We start from the raw sequence: 14,280 nt of genomic DNA, 5'->3' as shown, positions 1-14,280 counted from the left end.
TCATCATTGATGCTGGCATCTGTGCAAACAATGAAATAAAGAGGCTGGCATTTACGATTAGTGAACAAAAGGTATCAAATATCAAAAATGTATGACTTAGAGTACTTGAAATAATTTTCATCATGGTGTTATAGGTTAACAATTGAGGAATGTCAGTCATTGAGCATTTCTTTCTATTTTTTTTATGGATACATACTTGGAAAGATGCATCTGTCAAGGAGAAATGTTTATGAAGCACTAATTTTCTGACTTGCATTTAATTCCATGTTTTAAGCAGTAGAGGCTAACAGTGTGCTTTTCACACTTTAGCATGCATAATAATTGAGATAAGAGTTTGTTGAAACACAGATTCTGGGCCCTCCCATCTCCGCCCCCCTCCCCACAACTCCCCCCCTAGATTTGGGCTGGGGCCATCTTCTAACAAGTTCTGAGATAATGCTGATGCTGCAAATCTGAGGACCACATTTTGAGTTGCATTATGTTCTTATGTTGCACTGTGACAGTCATTTTAGAATTAGTAATTTAGAAAGCACTTGGAATTATTATATGGAGAAAATGTAAAATCAAAATAAAATGTTCCATATTGGATAACCCATTGCCATAGCATCTCAGCTAGTTAGGATTGCATCCATAACTAAAGTATTACTTATCAATTAGATAATTAGTTAGGTTATAGATAACATATTAATCCTGATAATATATTACATGATTTTCTGTATATCATATAGTCACCTGAGTGATCTTACATTTCTATATCAAAACAGGTTTGTAATCATTGGTTTGTGTTTATTTTACTCATCTTCAGTTAGTGACATGGAGATTTGAAGAACGTAGCTCCGGGCCGTATGGGTGGCTCAATGGTTGAGTGTCTGACTTCAGCTCAGGTCATGATCTCACGGTTCATGATTTCAAGCCCCTTGTTGGGCTCTGTGCTGACAGCTCAGAGCCTGGAGCCTGCTTTACACCCTGTGTCTCCCTCTCTCTCTGTTCTTCTCCTCCTCGAGAACATAGGTCTGTGTAATTCATAGATTTCCCCCCAAATGTGAGGCGGTTAAAGAGATCGTAAAGTTGTGAATTGTTAAGTCATATGAAAATAGTGAAATAGCAGCTTGCTAATAAAACTTTGGAGAAAGTTACCTGTGTACTGTTATAATTAAGAATCACAGAGAGACTTTGACTCTATTTTTAGTATTGTGGCATATTTATATTTTAATTGTGAATATGTGAATGTACTTGAGCGCTCTGCTCAGCAATACTTAACTTTTAAAAAAAATTTTTTTAATGTCTTTGAGAGACAGAGCTGAGAGCGAGCGGGGGAGGGGCAGAGAGAGAGGGAGACACAGAATCCGAGCAGGCTTCAGGCTCTGAGCTGTCAGCACAGAGCCCGATGGAGGGCTCGAACCCACCAACTGTGAGATCGTGATCTGAGCCGAAGTCAGATGCTTAGCCAACTGAGCCACCCAGGCACCTCTTTTTTTTTTTTTTTTTTTTTTTTAGAGAGAGAGAGCAAATAGAGGAGAGGGGGCAGAGACGGGCAGGGAGAGACAGAGACAGAGACAGAGACAGAGACAGAGAATGTTAGCAGGCTCCTTGGCCAGCATGGAGCCCAGTGTCAGACTCAGTCCCAAGACACTGGGATCATGACCTGAGCTGAAATTGAGAGTTGGGTGCTCAACCAACTGAGCCACCTAGGCCCCCACCTTGTCTATTTTCTTTTTTATTTCTTTTTATCTATTTATTTATTTATTTATTTGAGAGAGAAAGAGTATACACAGGGGAGGGGCAGAGGGAGAGGGAGAAAGGATCTAAAGTGGGCTCTGCACTGACAGCAGAGGGCTCGATGCAGGGCTCAAACTCATGAGATCATGACCTGAGCCAAAGTCCAATGCTTAACCAATTGAGCCTCCCAGGTGCACCCCCAACCCACTGTCTTTTTTCTTTTTTCTTTTTTTTTTTTTACATTTTCTAATTGAAATTTTAGTTAGTCTTTGTCTATTTTCTTAATGGTACCTTTGCTGAGCAGGAAGTTTTAAAATTTGATGAAGTTCAGTTTATCCATTTTGCATCGTGATTATTTGTTCTTTTTATTCTCTGTCAAAGCACTGTTTCACTACCCCCACGGGACTAAGATATTCTTATGTATTTCCTTCTAGAGGCTTTATGGTTCTGTGTTTTACATTTATGTCTGTGATATCATTCATCTTGCTTTAATTCTTCTATATGGAATGAGAGATTGAAGTGAATTTTTTCCACATGACGTCCAGTTGTTAGAGTTCAATTTATTGAACAGCCTTGGCATGTTTGCTGAAAATCAATTAAAAAAAATACATATATATACACACATATATAGCACCCTAAATGACATACTTATTTTCCTGCTAATAACCCTTTTTAAATTGTACTCTGTATCATGAAATATAATTTATTGCATTATAATAGCACAAAGATTAGACCTAAAAGCCTCATGGGTGAGTTGCTAATTTAAAATAACAATGAGGAAAAATACCTAGTTAATAAGAAATTGAATTATGCCTTGACTATCATAGAACTGATGTATGATTCAATAAAATTTAGTGATAGCTTTTATAGTTTTGGGTAGCCAGGAACTAATTCTTGATTTTGTAGGGCTTTCTTGGTAAGGCTTGTTACACAAATCTTATTCACACAGTGGTGAGAGACAAGTCAGCTAGAGAACTTTATTTTTTTTTTTTAACATTTTTTAAAGTTTATTTATTTATGAGAGAGAAACAGCATGAGCGTGGGAGGGGCAGAGAAAGAGAGGGAGACACAGAATCCAAAATGGGCTCCAGACTCTGAGGTGTCAACACAGAGCCCGATGCAGGGCTTGAACTCACAGACCATGAGATCATGACCTGAACTGAAGTCAGATGCTTAACCGACTGAGCCAAGCAGGCGCCCGCAGAAAACTTTAATTGTAGAAAATGCTGTTTTGGCTTTTGGATATTACTTAAATGGCCTAACTGTAGGGACTGTCTAAACCTCAGTATGGGAATGACTTTTATGAGCATCATTTGGTAAATGACGGCCATAAAAAGATAAAACAGTAAAGCTCTAGTTTTCCTTTCTTTAGTCATTATATTAATGAGCTTAAATATTTAAATGTTGGTAATGGTTAGAGTTGGCATAGGAAGAGAAATAGACGGCCAGAGGGACAATGGAAGCCTAATTCTCTGCCCCATAATCTCTCTCTCACGTGCATGATGTTTTTCTGTGCAACCAGATATCACGATAGCTTTTGCTCTACTAGTGAGTATCGTCAGCAGGGCGAGAGAGTTCAGCATGAAAACAAATTCACTGTCAAGGTCAGTAGTCTACATTATGATTAAAAAATTACATCCTTTGTGAATTCTGGATTGGAGATTAAAGTCACTTTACTTTATGTTACTTGCTACAGTTCACTGAGTAACTTTGGCCTTAGTGACTTGGAGAATACATGACATTGTACCCATACATTTTTTGTGTTTCAGTGTCTGTACTCAATGAAAGCATTAAAGTGATTGTGCTATTATTAATTGATGAGTATGTGAAACTAACCATATTAATGTCATGAAATGTAAATCTGGTGGTTTGCCTGTTTTATTATAAACATCTGAAGAAAAAGAATAAGTACTAAAGGGGAAAAACTGGTCTACTAGTTCAAAGAAAATTTCTAAGGTAACTTTTAAACTTAAAATATATTCTGTAATGTATTGGATAAAGCATTCAGAGTAATTGCTGGTGGAAAATTCTGGTTGAATACTATCAAGTGGTTCCTTGTTTACTTGAGAATGAAAAAAATTACATAGTTGAGTATCTGCTACTGTTATCCCCACATTATTTAAGTGAAATGTCTCTGTGTCTAGATATCCCTTCCTCGCATATTTGTTGAAAGGCTGTTGAACTGCAAATGACATATTGATTCTTTCAGACTGATAGATAAAGAGAAGGGAGAACCACGAAGACTGTAGAAAAAAAAGGGAGATAATATAGGTGTCCAGTAAACCAAATTTATATTTGCATTTGAGAATTGATGGATAGGCATAAAATTTTCTTTTTTGACCAAATACTTTAAAGAAATTGTTACATATTGAAAATATTTGTAAACATTTCTTAGATTTAGAAAACACGGGTGAGAAAGCTTTACTAAGGAATTTACATTCAAATGTTTTGGTGAGTTCTTTAAAGTTGTTTCTTACCAATCTGCCCTAGAATAACCATTTTTCAATAAAAGTTTGTGTTTGGGAATTTATAACTTTAAAATCTTTAGGGCTGGGCTGGAAGATGCAAGATATTTATTTTCAAGTACGATTGTATAATCATTAGATTTCATAAGAAAACGCTAGTAGTTCATTTGCGATGATCTCCACAGCCAAGCATATTGTATAAGGAAAGTGTCAGACTCTGCATAGTTTGTGCTCTTTGTCATGGCCTGCTCATCTGCACGTACCTATTTCTGTTTGTGTAGTCATCCTCTCTAGGTAAATTGTCCATGAGACCAGTGATTCCATCAGCAAATTATCCAGAAAATGCTGTCTTTGCGTGTTGTGACAGATCATGTCACTGGTGAATTTATAGCTACTCCAGTGGTCTAATTAACCTGGCAGTTGTCTCCTGTGCCCAACACTGTTGTCTCGTTGCCTTGGCATCTTAGTTTTCATCTTCTCATTATTCTGTTTCTTAACTAAAACTTAGATTTACAAGTTTTTCTGTTTTGTTTTGTTTTTTTTACCTTCCCCATCAACCCTCTCTACTCATCATCGCCCCCCCTCTTATTTTTGATTGGCAGTATCATCCAGATAAACAAAGTGCAGATGTGCCAGCAGGAACAGTGGAGGAATGTATACAGAAGTTCATCGAAATTGATCAGGCATGGAAAATTCTAGGGAATGAAGAGACAAAGAAAGAGTATGACCTGCAGCGGCAGGGTAGGTACTTGTGCTGAGGGGCCGCAGCACACTGAGGCCCCGAGACACAGTCTGCAGCCATTGCTGGGGAGCCACTTCCAGCATTCGGGTCAAGTTCTTACTGCCTTCTTTACTCTCGCCTCCCCACCACGATTGTCAGTTATGTCCTCCTCCTAGTCGTGATGATTGTGAATCCATTGAGACGTTAACACGACTGCTACCACAATGTGGCTTCTTATGAAGCCACGAAAGCTGCTTTCCCTAATTAATGAAAAATGTTTAATTACACATTTCTAATTAATATGTTTTCTATGTTTAATAACTTCTTTTATTATGTTTAATTATGTACTGATTACAGTTTTATTGTAGTACTTTTAACAGTGTGTACTGTGTAAATGCCAGTCTGAAGGAGGTACTATATGGGATTACATCAAAAAGCATTTTGCTGTCTTGGAGTTTGTTTTAGGCTAGTTTCATGATTGTCTCCTGGATAAACTATTCTTTATAAGATTGCTATACATGGCATTTTAGGAATGCACACTTCCTAGCAGTTGTAAAAGTCATTTCTTTTATGCATTTTAGAAAATAGCTTCCCAAAACAGTGGCAGCCTCTTGTGAGAAAGAAAAGGAGAAATGTAGGTCAGATTTGTCACACATAGAGTATGGTTACACGAAGTGATAGGCTGTCTTTCTGCACTGGCCTTGGGATAGGAGCCCCTCAGTCTTCTATTTGAACTTTCAATATGCACCCTGCATGCTAATGGGGGGAGTCAATAATCAGTTATAGCCTGTGGGGAAAACACTCAATTGCACTCTGCTGTAGCGCGCCAGGTTCAGCATTGACTCGTATGTGTTGATAAAAGCTGAGTCTCTAGTTGATTATTGAATGCCCACTGCCCCCTGCCCCGCACTAGCACATCATCAAACCTGACAAAATGATTTTAAGGTCCTACTACTAAAGTTAGGAAGATTTGATTTGAGAAACCAGGCTTACTTCACTAAAACACAGCACTGTAGGATGAAGCCAATGACATATGTGGAATATCCATATTTTTTTCAGAGGGAATTGTACTGATAAAATTAAGTATTACTCTCAGGCAATGTTTGATATCTTTGTGTGTAAAAGACTTCATGAGCTATTAGTTTATGCCCTGGAGTGTTTAAATGACTTTCATCATACTCTTCAGCTCTAAGGCCCTTCTGGTTTTTTAAGACTGATGAGCTTACTTTTTAAAAATATTAAGAGCTCAATGAGTATAATTTGGAGTGAATTTGGGTTTTTAAATATGGCTTGAATATTGGGTCTTCTATTTGGTGCATATACAGGCATCTTCCAATGCTGTATTTCTTTTGTAAATGTGTTTCACTTCTGGCAAAAGAATGTAGAGGTGCTTCCATTTGAGGGTGAATTCTATTCATAGTTCTTTTTAACTCTGGTTCACATGAAAGGAATTTCTGTGAAAGTCACATATACATGAATGTGTTGTGTGTGAGAAGTTACGTCTGTGCTTTTGCACATCTTTCCCGGTCTTCCCTTTGTAAGTGCTGATTTGCTTCAAATGAGGATAATCCACAAAACTGCATTTTGAGGAGTGTAGAGTGTGTGCTCTTGCTGTTGCTCCGCTTTTCCCACTCCGCGGCCTGTGTATACTGTTAAGAACCTGTCAGTAAAACTGAGCGGGAGCCCACTGTTTAAAAACAAAAAAGGCAGGGAGAGATCAGGGATAATAAATCTCTCTTGGTAGGGACTAGGGTGTTGGGAAACCCAAAATGGGGAGAAATAGGAAACAGGGTTAAAACTGAGCAATCGAATTACATGAAGGAAAGGTTTTAAAAATGCTGTAAGAACAAATAGTCAACATCGTCAAGCCTTTCTTACTGCCTTTGAGAAGTCCCTGGAAGTGGATTTCTTTTGAGTTTTGAGTTCTTGGTTTTAAAGCTTTTTTAGGGACCATGGCTGCAGCCTACTGCATCACTGGGGACTCTGAGAGGTCACTGATGAGGCCACAGTAGCCTTCAGACCAACCAAATACAGGGAGAGGTGGGCCTGATACATGCTATGGATAAACAGGCAGATCTTTGGCTGGGAATTTATATCATATGCAGTTTGCAGGTTTTTCAAGCACATCGTAGGAGTACAGTAGAGAGACAACTGTTTATGACACTTTAATACGTCAGATGTAAGTGCCAAGTATTTCTTTCATTTCCAGTGGCTCCAAATAGTGAGAATGCTTTATTTCAATGTTTAAATTGATACTGGATTGCTGTTCAGAACTAGAAGTCTCTTATCCAAATTTAACTTGCTGTTTTTAAGCCTTTCATATGAGAGCTATTTTTAAAACTTTTGTAATAAAGCAAGTTTCATATTGTCATTTCTCTTGAATGCTGACATTAATTTTTCCTTCTTGACCCATCTTCAGTAATTGGCTCCTCAAAAGAAGGAAATGAACTTGAACTTCTAACAGTAAGGATTTAGATTTGATAGAAGGAAAACCTTTGAGAGTGATAATTTGTTAAAGACCAGGATAGGTTACCAAGAGTGAGAGAATTTGTTATAACCAGGTCAGAGCACTCTTTTTTTCTGGGTCACCCCCTGGGGACATGGAAATAGCTTTGTTACACAGAACTCTTTTTGCATGTGGTGCTAGTTCATTGTAGAACTTTCTTTTCATAGGGTATGCTTTAAATATGTTTCCTGCCTTCCATGAAGTTGGAATATAAAATAAAATTGAGCTCTGTAATACTTGGGAAGGAGGCAGGAGATGTTTTATTGGCTGATGTGGAATGCTTTCTCATATTTCACAGCGCAAAGTTGGTGCTCTGGTGTAAGAAGAGCCTCATCAATATTGCCATAACCATTTACTTCTTTAAAAGATCATTTAAAGGGGCCCTTGATGTCTATATCTGCTTCACAAAAGATATTACCAAATGAGTTCTAATAAAGAAAAAGTCTAGGATAGATAACCTATGTAAAGTACATATATTTTTGTCTTCCTCATTTCCACGTATCTATTCTTACTTGATTGTTTTAGGGCAATGTTGGCCAGGCTGAAGGAAAACAGATCTAAAAAAGGATGAGTAATATTCAGTTCGCAGATATTTTACATTTTGAAAGCAGTGTTAACTAGTGAATTTAATCAATTAGTTCCAGTTGGCATATTTACCTTATTGTTTGTAAGGATGCTTCCAAAGACTTGCTTCCCCTGTTCCCTTGAAAGGCATGTAGTTATTCAAGATTAGGCTTTTCATTTCAGACAACCATATGAGCACTTCAGAAAATCTTTCCAGGAATTATAAAATGTTTGTATGAATACTATCTCTGAATAGATTTAGGTACCTTTATAAATCTTATGGGGAGTTTCTCGTATAATAAATACATTAAAAAACACATCAGAAGTGAACACATCATGGGAAAATAACAGGGATTGTGATTCAGTTGCTTTTAATGTGACAGTCACACAAATCTCTAATGTCTCAGTGGCTGCATAGAGTGACATAGCTAATGAGGTAGGTTTACTTCTTTGTGACCTGAAGTGGAACATACCTTCAGAATGATTTCGGTCAAATTAAATAATGTTTTAAAAAAAACTAAGTGGATTGTGTTTGGAATCCTTCCTTGGTGGTATATTATTTTATATTAAGATGTATTGGTTTTCTATTACTAATTATTTGGGTAATGTGGAGTCTTCATGTTACACAATTGGCCAAGTACTTGGAAACCCAAACTAGCCTGGCTCAGAAGGAGATCGGGTCCAGACATTGTAAAGTCAGTATGTCTTTACTCAAAGCTAGTCAGCTCCCCTCCCTTAGCTAGATTCAAAAGGTCACTTCTGGTGTTGCATTATACGATTTACCTTGTCCTTTTTATTAGGATAAATATTTGGGAATAGAAGATTATCAAATTGTGAGCCAAATATGGAAAATATCTAAACACCACCACTATTTATGTGTCAACTTGTAATTTCTTACTAAGAGCCCCAAATAAGAACCTTCCTGAAAAGCAAGTTAATGCTGATGACTGATTAACTCCATAAGAATGGAAATAATGCTTTTAAATGTAGAGAATATGAATATGAGTTAAGAATAATGACTTAAGTCCTTGAGATACTTGGGTAGATTATGTGCTAAAACTGACCCTTACAAAATACTTGTATTAGTCAGATTAGACTTTCCATCTGTGGTCATATCAGTATTTCCATTTGATTTTAGGAATTTGAAAATTGGCTGAAAAAATGTGCTTCAGGTAAAATTTGAAGATAAGCATCAGGGGGCATTTTTTTGTTTTGTTTTTGGGTGACTGTTTCTAGGAAAAGTAAGTATGTGAAATGATGCAGAAAATCCATCTGGACAGTTAGGGACTGGCATTTTCTTCAGATGGAGAAGAGAGTGTAGAAGAAACTTTCTGTGTGGGTCCTCCTGCTCTAATTTGTCCTAAGAAGGTGACTACTCATGTTATCTGTTACTTTTACTTGAATGCAAATAACTTTTTTGCAATAAATATGTATTTCAATATCTTCTCTCAGTGGTTTTAAATAAAAATTTGACTAATTTGAAAGAATGTTATGGGAACCTATGGGCAAGATTACAGTTCTAATTCTGGTATGCTTGGACATAATTGGGAGTTCTGATTTAATAATAGAGAAAATGTAAGATTTTAGGAAGTTTGTGTTTCCCACTTTAACTTCACTCCCAATTTCTACTTGGGTACTTGATCCAATTGAAATCAATGAGTCTTAACCCAAAATGGGGTTACCTTTCTCACTGCTTGTTTTTTCTTTGAGACTGGAAACCTTTGTTTCATATTACATTCTGATTACTTCTACTTTGCTCAATATACAACTAATGAATTAGAAATGAGTTTTGACATTTCTGTAAGTTTTTTTCCTGTGTGATCTTTTTATTCTCCCAGCTACCATGGTCGTCCATACCCAGAGTATAACACGTACCCACGTTATTTCCAGAGCTGCTAATTGGCCTTCTGCAGAGCTTCACGTTTTGATTGGTCTAGCTTTCTTTATTCTCACTCCTCTGTTTAAAAACTTTTATAACCACGCTCTCCCCAACCCAACATTTACCCATTCAGCTAGAATTTAAATGGAACAGAAGCTTTGAAGTTTGTTCCTAATTACTTTGTCCAGCCTTGTCACCCATCACAAACCTACTGTGAATCTTCTTCCCTGGTTCATTTGGGGGCTCTCAAACACATAGGCTTATGCTGTTTGTCATGACTCAGAACACCCTTCCATTCTGATTCTTTACAGTTTTTTTGTTGTTCAAGTTTGAACTCATGATCGCCTGTCCACCCCCCACCTCCCAAAGAAAGCTTTCCCTGACATTCTAATCTACCATCATTTCTAATCTCTGAATCTAATCTACAAATTCTTTTGCTTTTCTCTGTGGTTCCTACCTTTCAGTTTGTTTGATACTTTAGAAGGACAATAATTATGTGGACCATGGCTTTGATAATAATGGGCTGATTTTAATGGCACTGACAATAGCAAAGTACATCAAACTTCTTGACACTGTTAAAAATCCAGACAAGATCAAGAGCTGCTACCTTCCTACACTGTGGTACTTGAGGCTTTCCCCCCTCATAATGGATTACTTTATTGTCATTTTCTTATGGTCTGGTATGAACAGGTCAACACAAGCATTATGAGATAACAGTTAAAAAACTACTGTTTATTGAGCACTAGATCTAGAGTAATTGTCTTTCAATCATTGTGTAACAGGCTCTTAAGGAAGATATTAATATCTGCTTTCTAGAGAAAGAGTCTGAGGTTCAGAGGGGTTAAGTAATTTGACTAAGGTCACATGGCTAGTAATTGATAGAGGGGGAATTCAAAGCCATTCTCTGACCTTTAATCACTGTGCAGGGCTGTCAAGTTTTGAATAGGTGTGTACAACCTACTATTTTTAATTCCAAATAATCAGGAGTGAGTTCATATCTGAGGGGCAGAACGAGGGGCCAGGCTTGGCCTCTACCTGCCGTGTACGGAAACATGAAATTCTGTTTCCGGGCTTCACTTGGTATCTTTCATGAGCACTGGAGTGACACTCAGTTTATAAAAGCCCCACAGTTCTTCAAGTCCACAATTAAACTCCAGGTTTGTCATTTTTCTCTGATACGGAAAGACTCGCAAGTGTGACTCTTTAATTTCACCTGGGAAAGGATTATAGAGCTTTTTGACTCTTAATGAGCAGGTTTCAGGTTAAATGTTGCCTGATTCTGAATCTCTCTTAGCAAGGTAGAAACTGTTCTAAGAACTGAGACTGTTAAGGACAAGGAAACTGAGTTCTTTCAAGTTAATTCCTATGTGAAAATTTTAATTATGTATAGTGAAATGATTTTTAAGAATGAGGGGATTGTTTAAAATTAAATTACTTGGTTTTAAAACAGCAAAATACCAAGAGAAAAACACTGCTCTTAGCTTTTAACACATGGATGACTTAAAGCTTTAAGGTATGAAATTAAGTATTTTAAGACATAAAAATAAATACATTAGACTAATTGCTAAGTGAGAGCATTCTGGGGACTTGATCGCTCAGAGTAACTTACGACATTGCTACACATGAATAGCAGGACTGAACTGCGGATGGACTAGATCTTTTGGCCAATATTGGATTGAATTAGACTTGTGATATCTCACCCATAATGAATACAGTTAAATTCCTCTCCACCATAGCTTTTTGTTGCTCTTATTTATTTTTACTTATTTATTTGAATTGTAGCTATAGTTAGAAAAGGTTTCCTGGGATTAGGAAATGTAATTATTTAGGCAGCAAAGAGTTGTTTTAGAAATTTTACTACCATTAGGAGGAAGCTGTAAAAGACTGGAATTCCATTGTCTTGTAAGAAGTAAGAAATATTTATTGATTCCCAAATGGAGCTGAAAAAAACCTTTCCTCTTTTAGAAAGTTGTGAATGACCCAGCGAGAGCTCTAGTAAGCTTTACTGAACCAAGCTGCTAATAGTTATTTAATGTTATTCTTCAGTGTGAAAGAATCTCCCTAGATTTTCCTTTTAATCTCTTTGAATTGCAGGCTCATAAACCTCTCTGATGAGTCCTGCCAGTGTTTTCTTAGATCCCACGTTGAGACAATGGAGCCACAGAATTCTTTCACCTCTTGTTGTCAGACAGATCCAATAGAACACAAGGTCAGAAGGGCCCATAGTTCTAAAGGTTGAAAGATTCTTTTCCAAATAACCACATAAATTATCTGATTTTATCATGATATTCCTCAGGAATCTCTCTTTATAATTCATTGCGTTCTGTATGTAAGTAAATTCAGATCTTTTTCTTGTCTCCATAGTTAGCTAAGCTGCGGGTACAGCACGTGGTGTGAGCAGGCCTACATACCTTAGGAAAAGCTAAGCCCATTTACTTCAGAAGAATTTAGGAATCATGTAGTGTAACTGGACTTACGTTTTCTTTCCAAATGGCTGGGTTTGTTTGTTTTTAAGTTATTACCATTCTGTGGCTAAGATTAAAGATTTAAATCTTGGATCTATTCCTTTAATTAAATCACTTTCTAAGTTTATGTTTTCTCAACATTTTTAGTAGTGTCATGTTAACAGGAGAACTTTAAGATTGTATTTACATTTTCAGATATGTATTGAAATACTGTAATGAGCAAAAATACTTATAATATGCAATAGTCAAAAGAAAAGGAACTTACCTATTTTGCAGATGCCATGCCTGATTAGTAGACAATTATCAAAGCTAATTACAAGGTTCTTGTGAGTTACTTTACAGGCTAGGGAGGAATTAAGTTTTCTAATTATAACTACAATGGTGGACAAGCAGAGATCATTGTTTAGAAAGAAAAAAAACCACACTGATTTGTTTGTGCTCCTTCTTGTAATCGTGGCTCGCGGGGAAGTTGCTGTTGCCTCATTCCCTGGACACCTGCCTCTCAACAAAGGATCGTGGTCACTTCCCCCCCCCCTACGTTAGATTCACCTTTTGCGTGTCTGTCCCCCCTCAGCTCATTATACGATTCTCCAGGGATCCAATTTTCCCTGAGTTAATCACCCCCAGCCTTTTTCAGAAGTTGTTATATTACCATCTTTTCAAGGAATACACTTTCTTATGAGGCTTTTAACTTCTTTCTCCTAACTTTTGTTTCCTTATTTCTATCAAAAAGTATAGCTGTTGGAGTCTCAGCACACTACCTTTAAAACTGCCTGTTGAAATATACATACAGAGAGTACACCAATCCTAAGTGTCCAGATAGACGGATCTTCACAGTAAACACATCAACAAGCCAGCACCTAGAAGGTGTGTCACACAGCACCAGAGTAGTCACGCTTGTTATGTTTCAGAAAATGGGGGATCGCCTAGTGTATTCTCTTCTGTGTCAGGTATGACTTTTAAAACCAGAATCCCCACAAAAACTTAGACAGTGTTCACATAATATTGAATAATCAGATCAAATATATTTTTAGGCAGCCATAGAACATGAAAATATTTTTTAATATACTTCTTTTAACTCTGACTTGGTCAAAGTACTATTTTTGTATTCAATTTCCCTCTTATTAGGAGATATCATCTAAGTTGACCTTTCAACTTAGAAACAGGTAGGTACTCTAAAGTTAGTGTACGTTAAGAAGAAAAAATAATAAAAATGTTAAAACCACTTTTTGTGGGTAGGTAGAATAGAGTTCCATGTGAAAAAGTAAGTAGGTAAGAATAGCAATGACTTCCTAATAGAGAAGCAGAAAAATATGAATGAAGCTGACTTCCTTGGCAGTTATCTTTGCCAGTTATTTCTCAGTTGTTATTTTCAAATAAAAAATGGCATAATGGATATATATGAATGGGCTGTCTTTTTATATAATTGCTGTGTTATAGGTGTCCAAGATAGGTTAGATTAAAAAGGCTTATTCATCTTATCACCTCTGCCTTGTCTGAATTGCTTTAATTGATTTTGTTTTCAATTTAAATTTTATTATTTGGCTTCAAGGGAATTTTTACAACATTGGACATTCCCATATCCAAATGTAAATATTCTTTTTTTTTCCTTTTTTGTGTGTTTTTATTTTTTTAATTTACATCCAAGTTAGTTGGCATATGGTCCAACAATGATTTCAGGAGTAGATTTCTTAGCCCATCCCCCCCTCCCCAAACCCCTTCAGTAACCCTCTGTTTGTTCTCTATATTTAAGAGTCTCTTATGGTTTTGTTCCCCTCCCTATTTTTATATTATTTTTGCTTCTCTTTTATGTTCATCTGTTTTGTATCTTAAAGTCCTTATATGAGTGAAGTCCTATGATATTTGTCTTTCTCTAATTTCGCTTAGCATAATACCCTCTAGTCCCATCTATGTAGTTGCAAATGGCAAGATTTCATTCTTTTTAATTGCTGAGTAATACT

At 36.7% G+C, this 14,280-nt stretch overlaps 1 protein-coding gene across 3 annotated transcripts in view; it reads left to right on the top strand.

The window, feature by feature from the left end:
• DNAJC24 (DnaJ heat shock protein family (Hsp40) member C24) overlaps positions 1–14,280 on the top strand; it is a 52,200-nt gene that overhangs the window by 29,806 nt on the left and 8,114 nt on the right. For all 3 annotated transcript variants that reach the window (XM_029956266.1, XM_029956265.1, XM_029956264.1), the window contains exon 3: positions 4,787–4,925. In XM_029956266.1, coding sequence (XP_029812126.1) covers positions 4,787–4,925 — 139 coding nt within the window. The remainder of the gene's footprint in view (positions 1–4,786; positions 4,926–14,280) is intronic.

Source organism: Suricata suricatta, chromosome 11 (assembly GCF_006229205.1).
Source record: "Suricata suricatta isolate VVHF042 chromosome 11, meerkat_22Aug2017_6uvM2_HiC, whole genome shotgun sequence".
In the NCBI taxonomy this organism is placed as follows: domain Eukaryota; kingdom Metazoa; phylum Chordata; class Mammalia; order Carnivora; family Herpestidae; genus Suricata; species Suricata suricatta.
The sequence above is the reverse complement of the archived record's forward strand: the minus strand, read 5'-3'. Positions and strand labels throughout refer to the sequence as shown.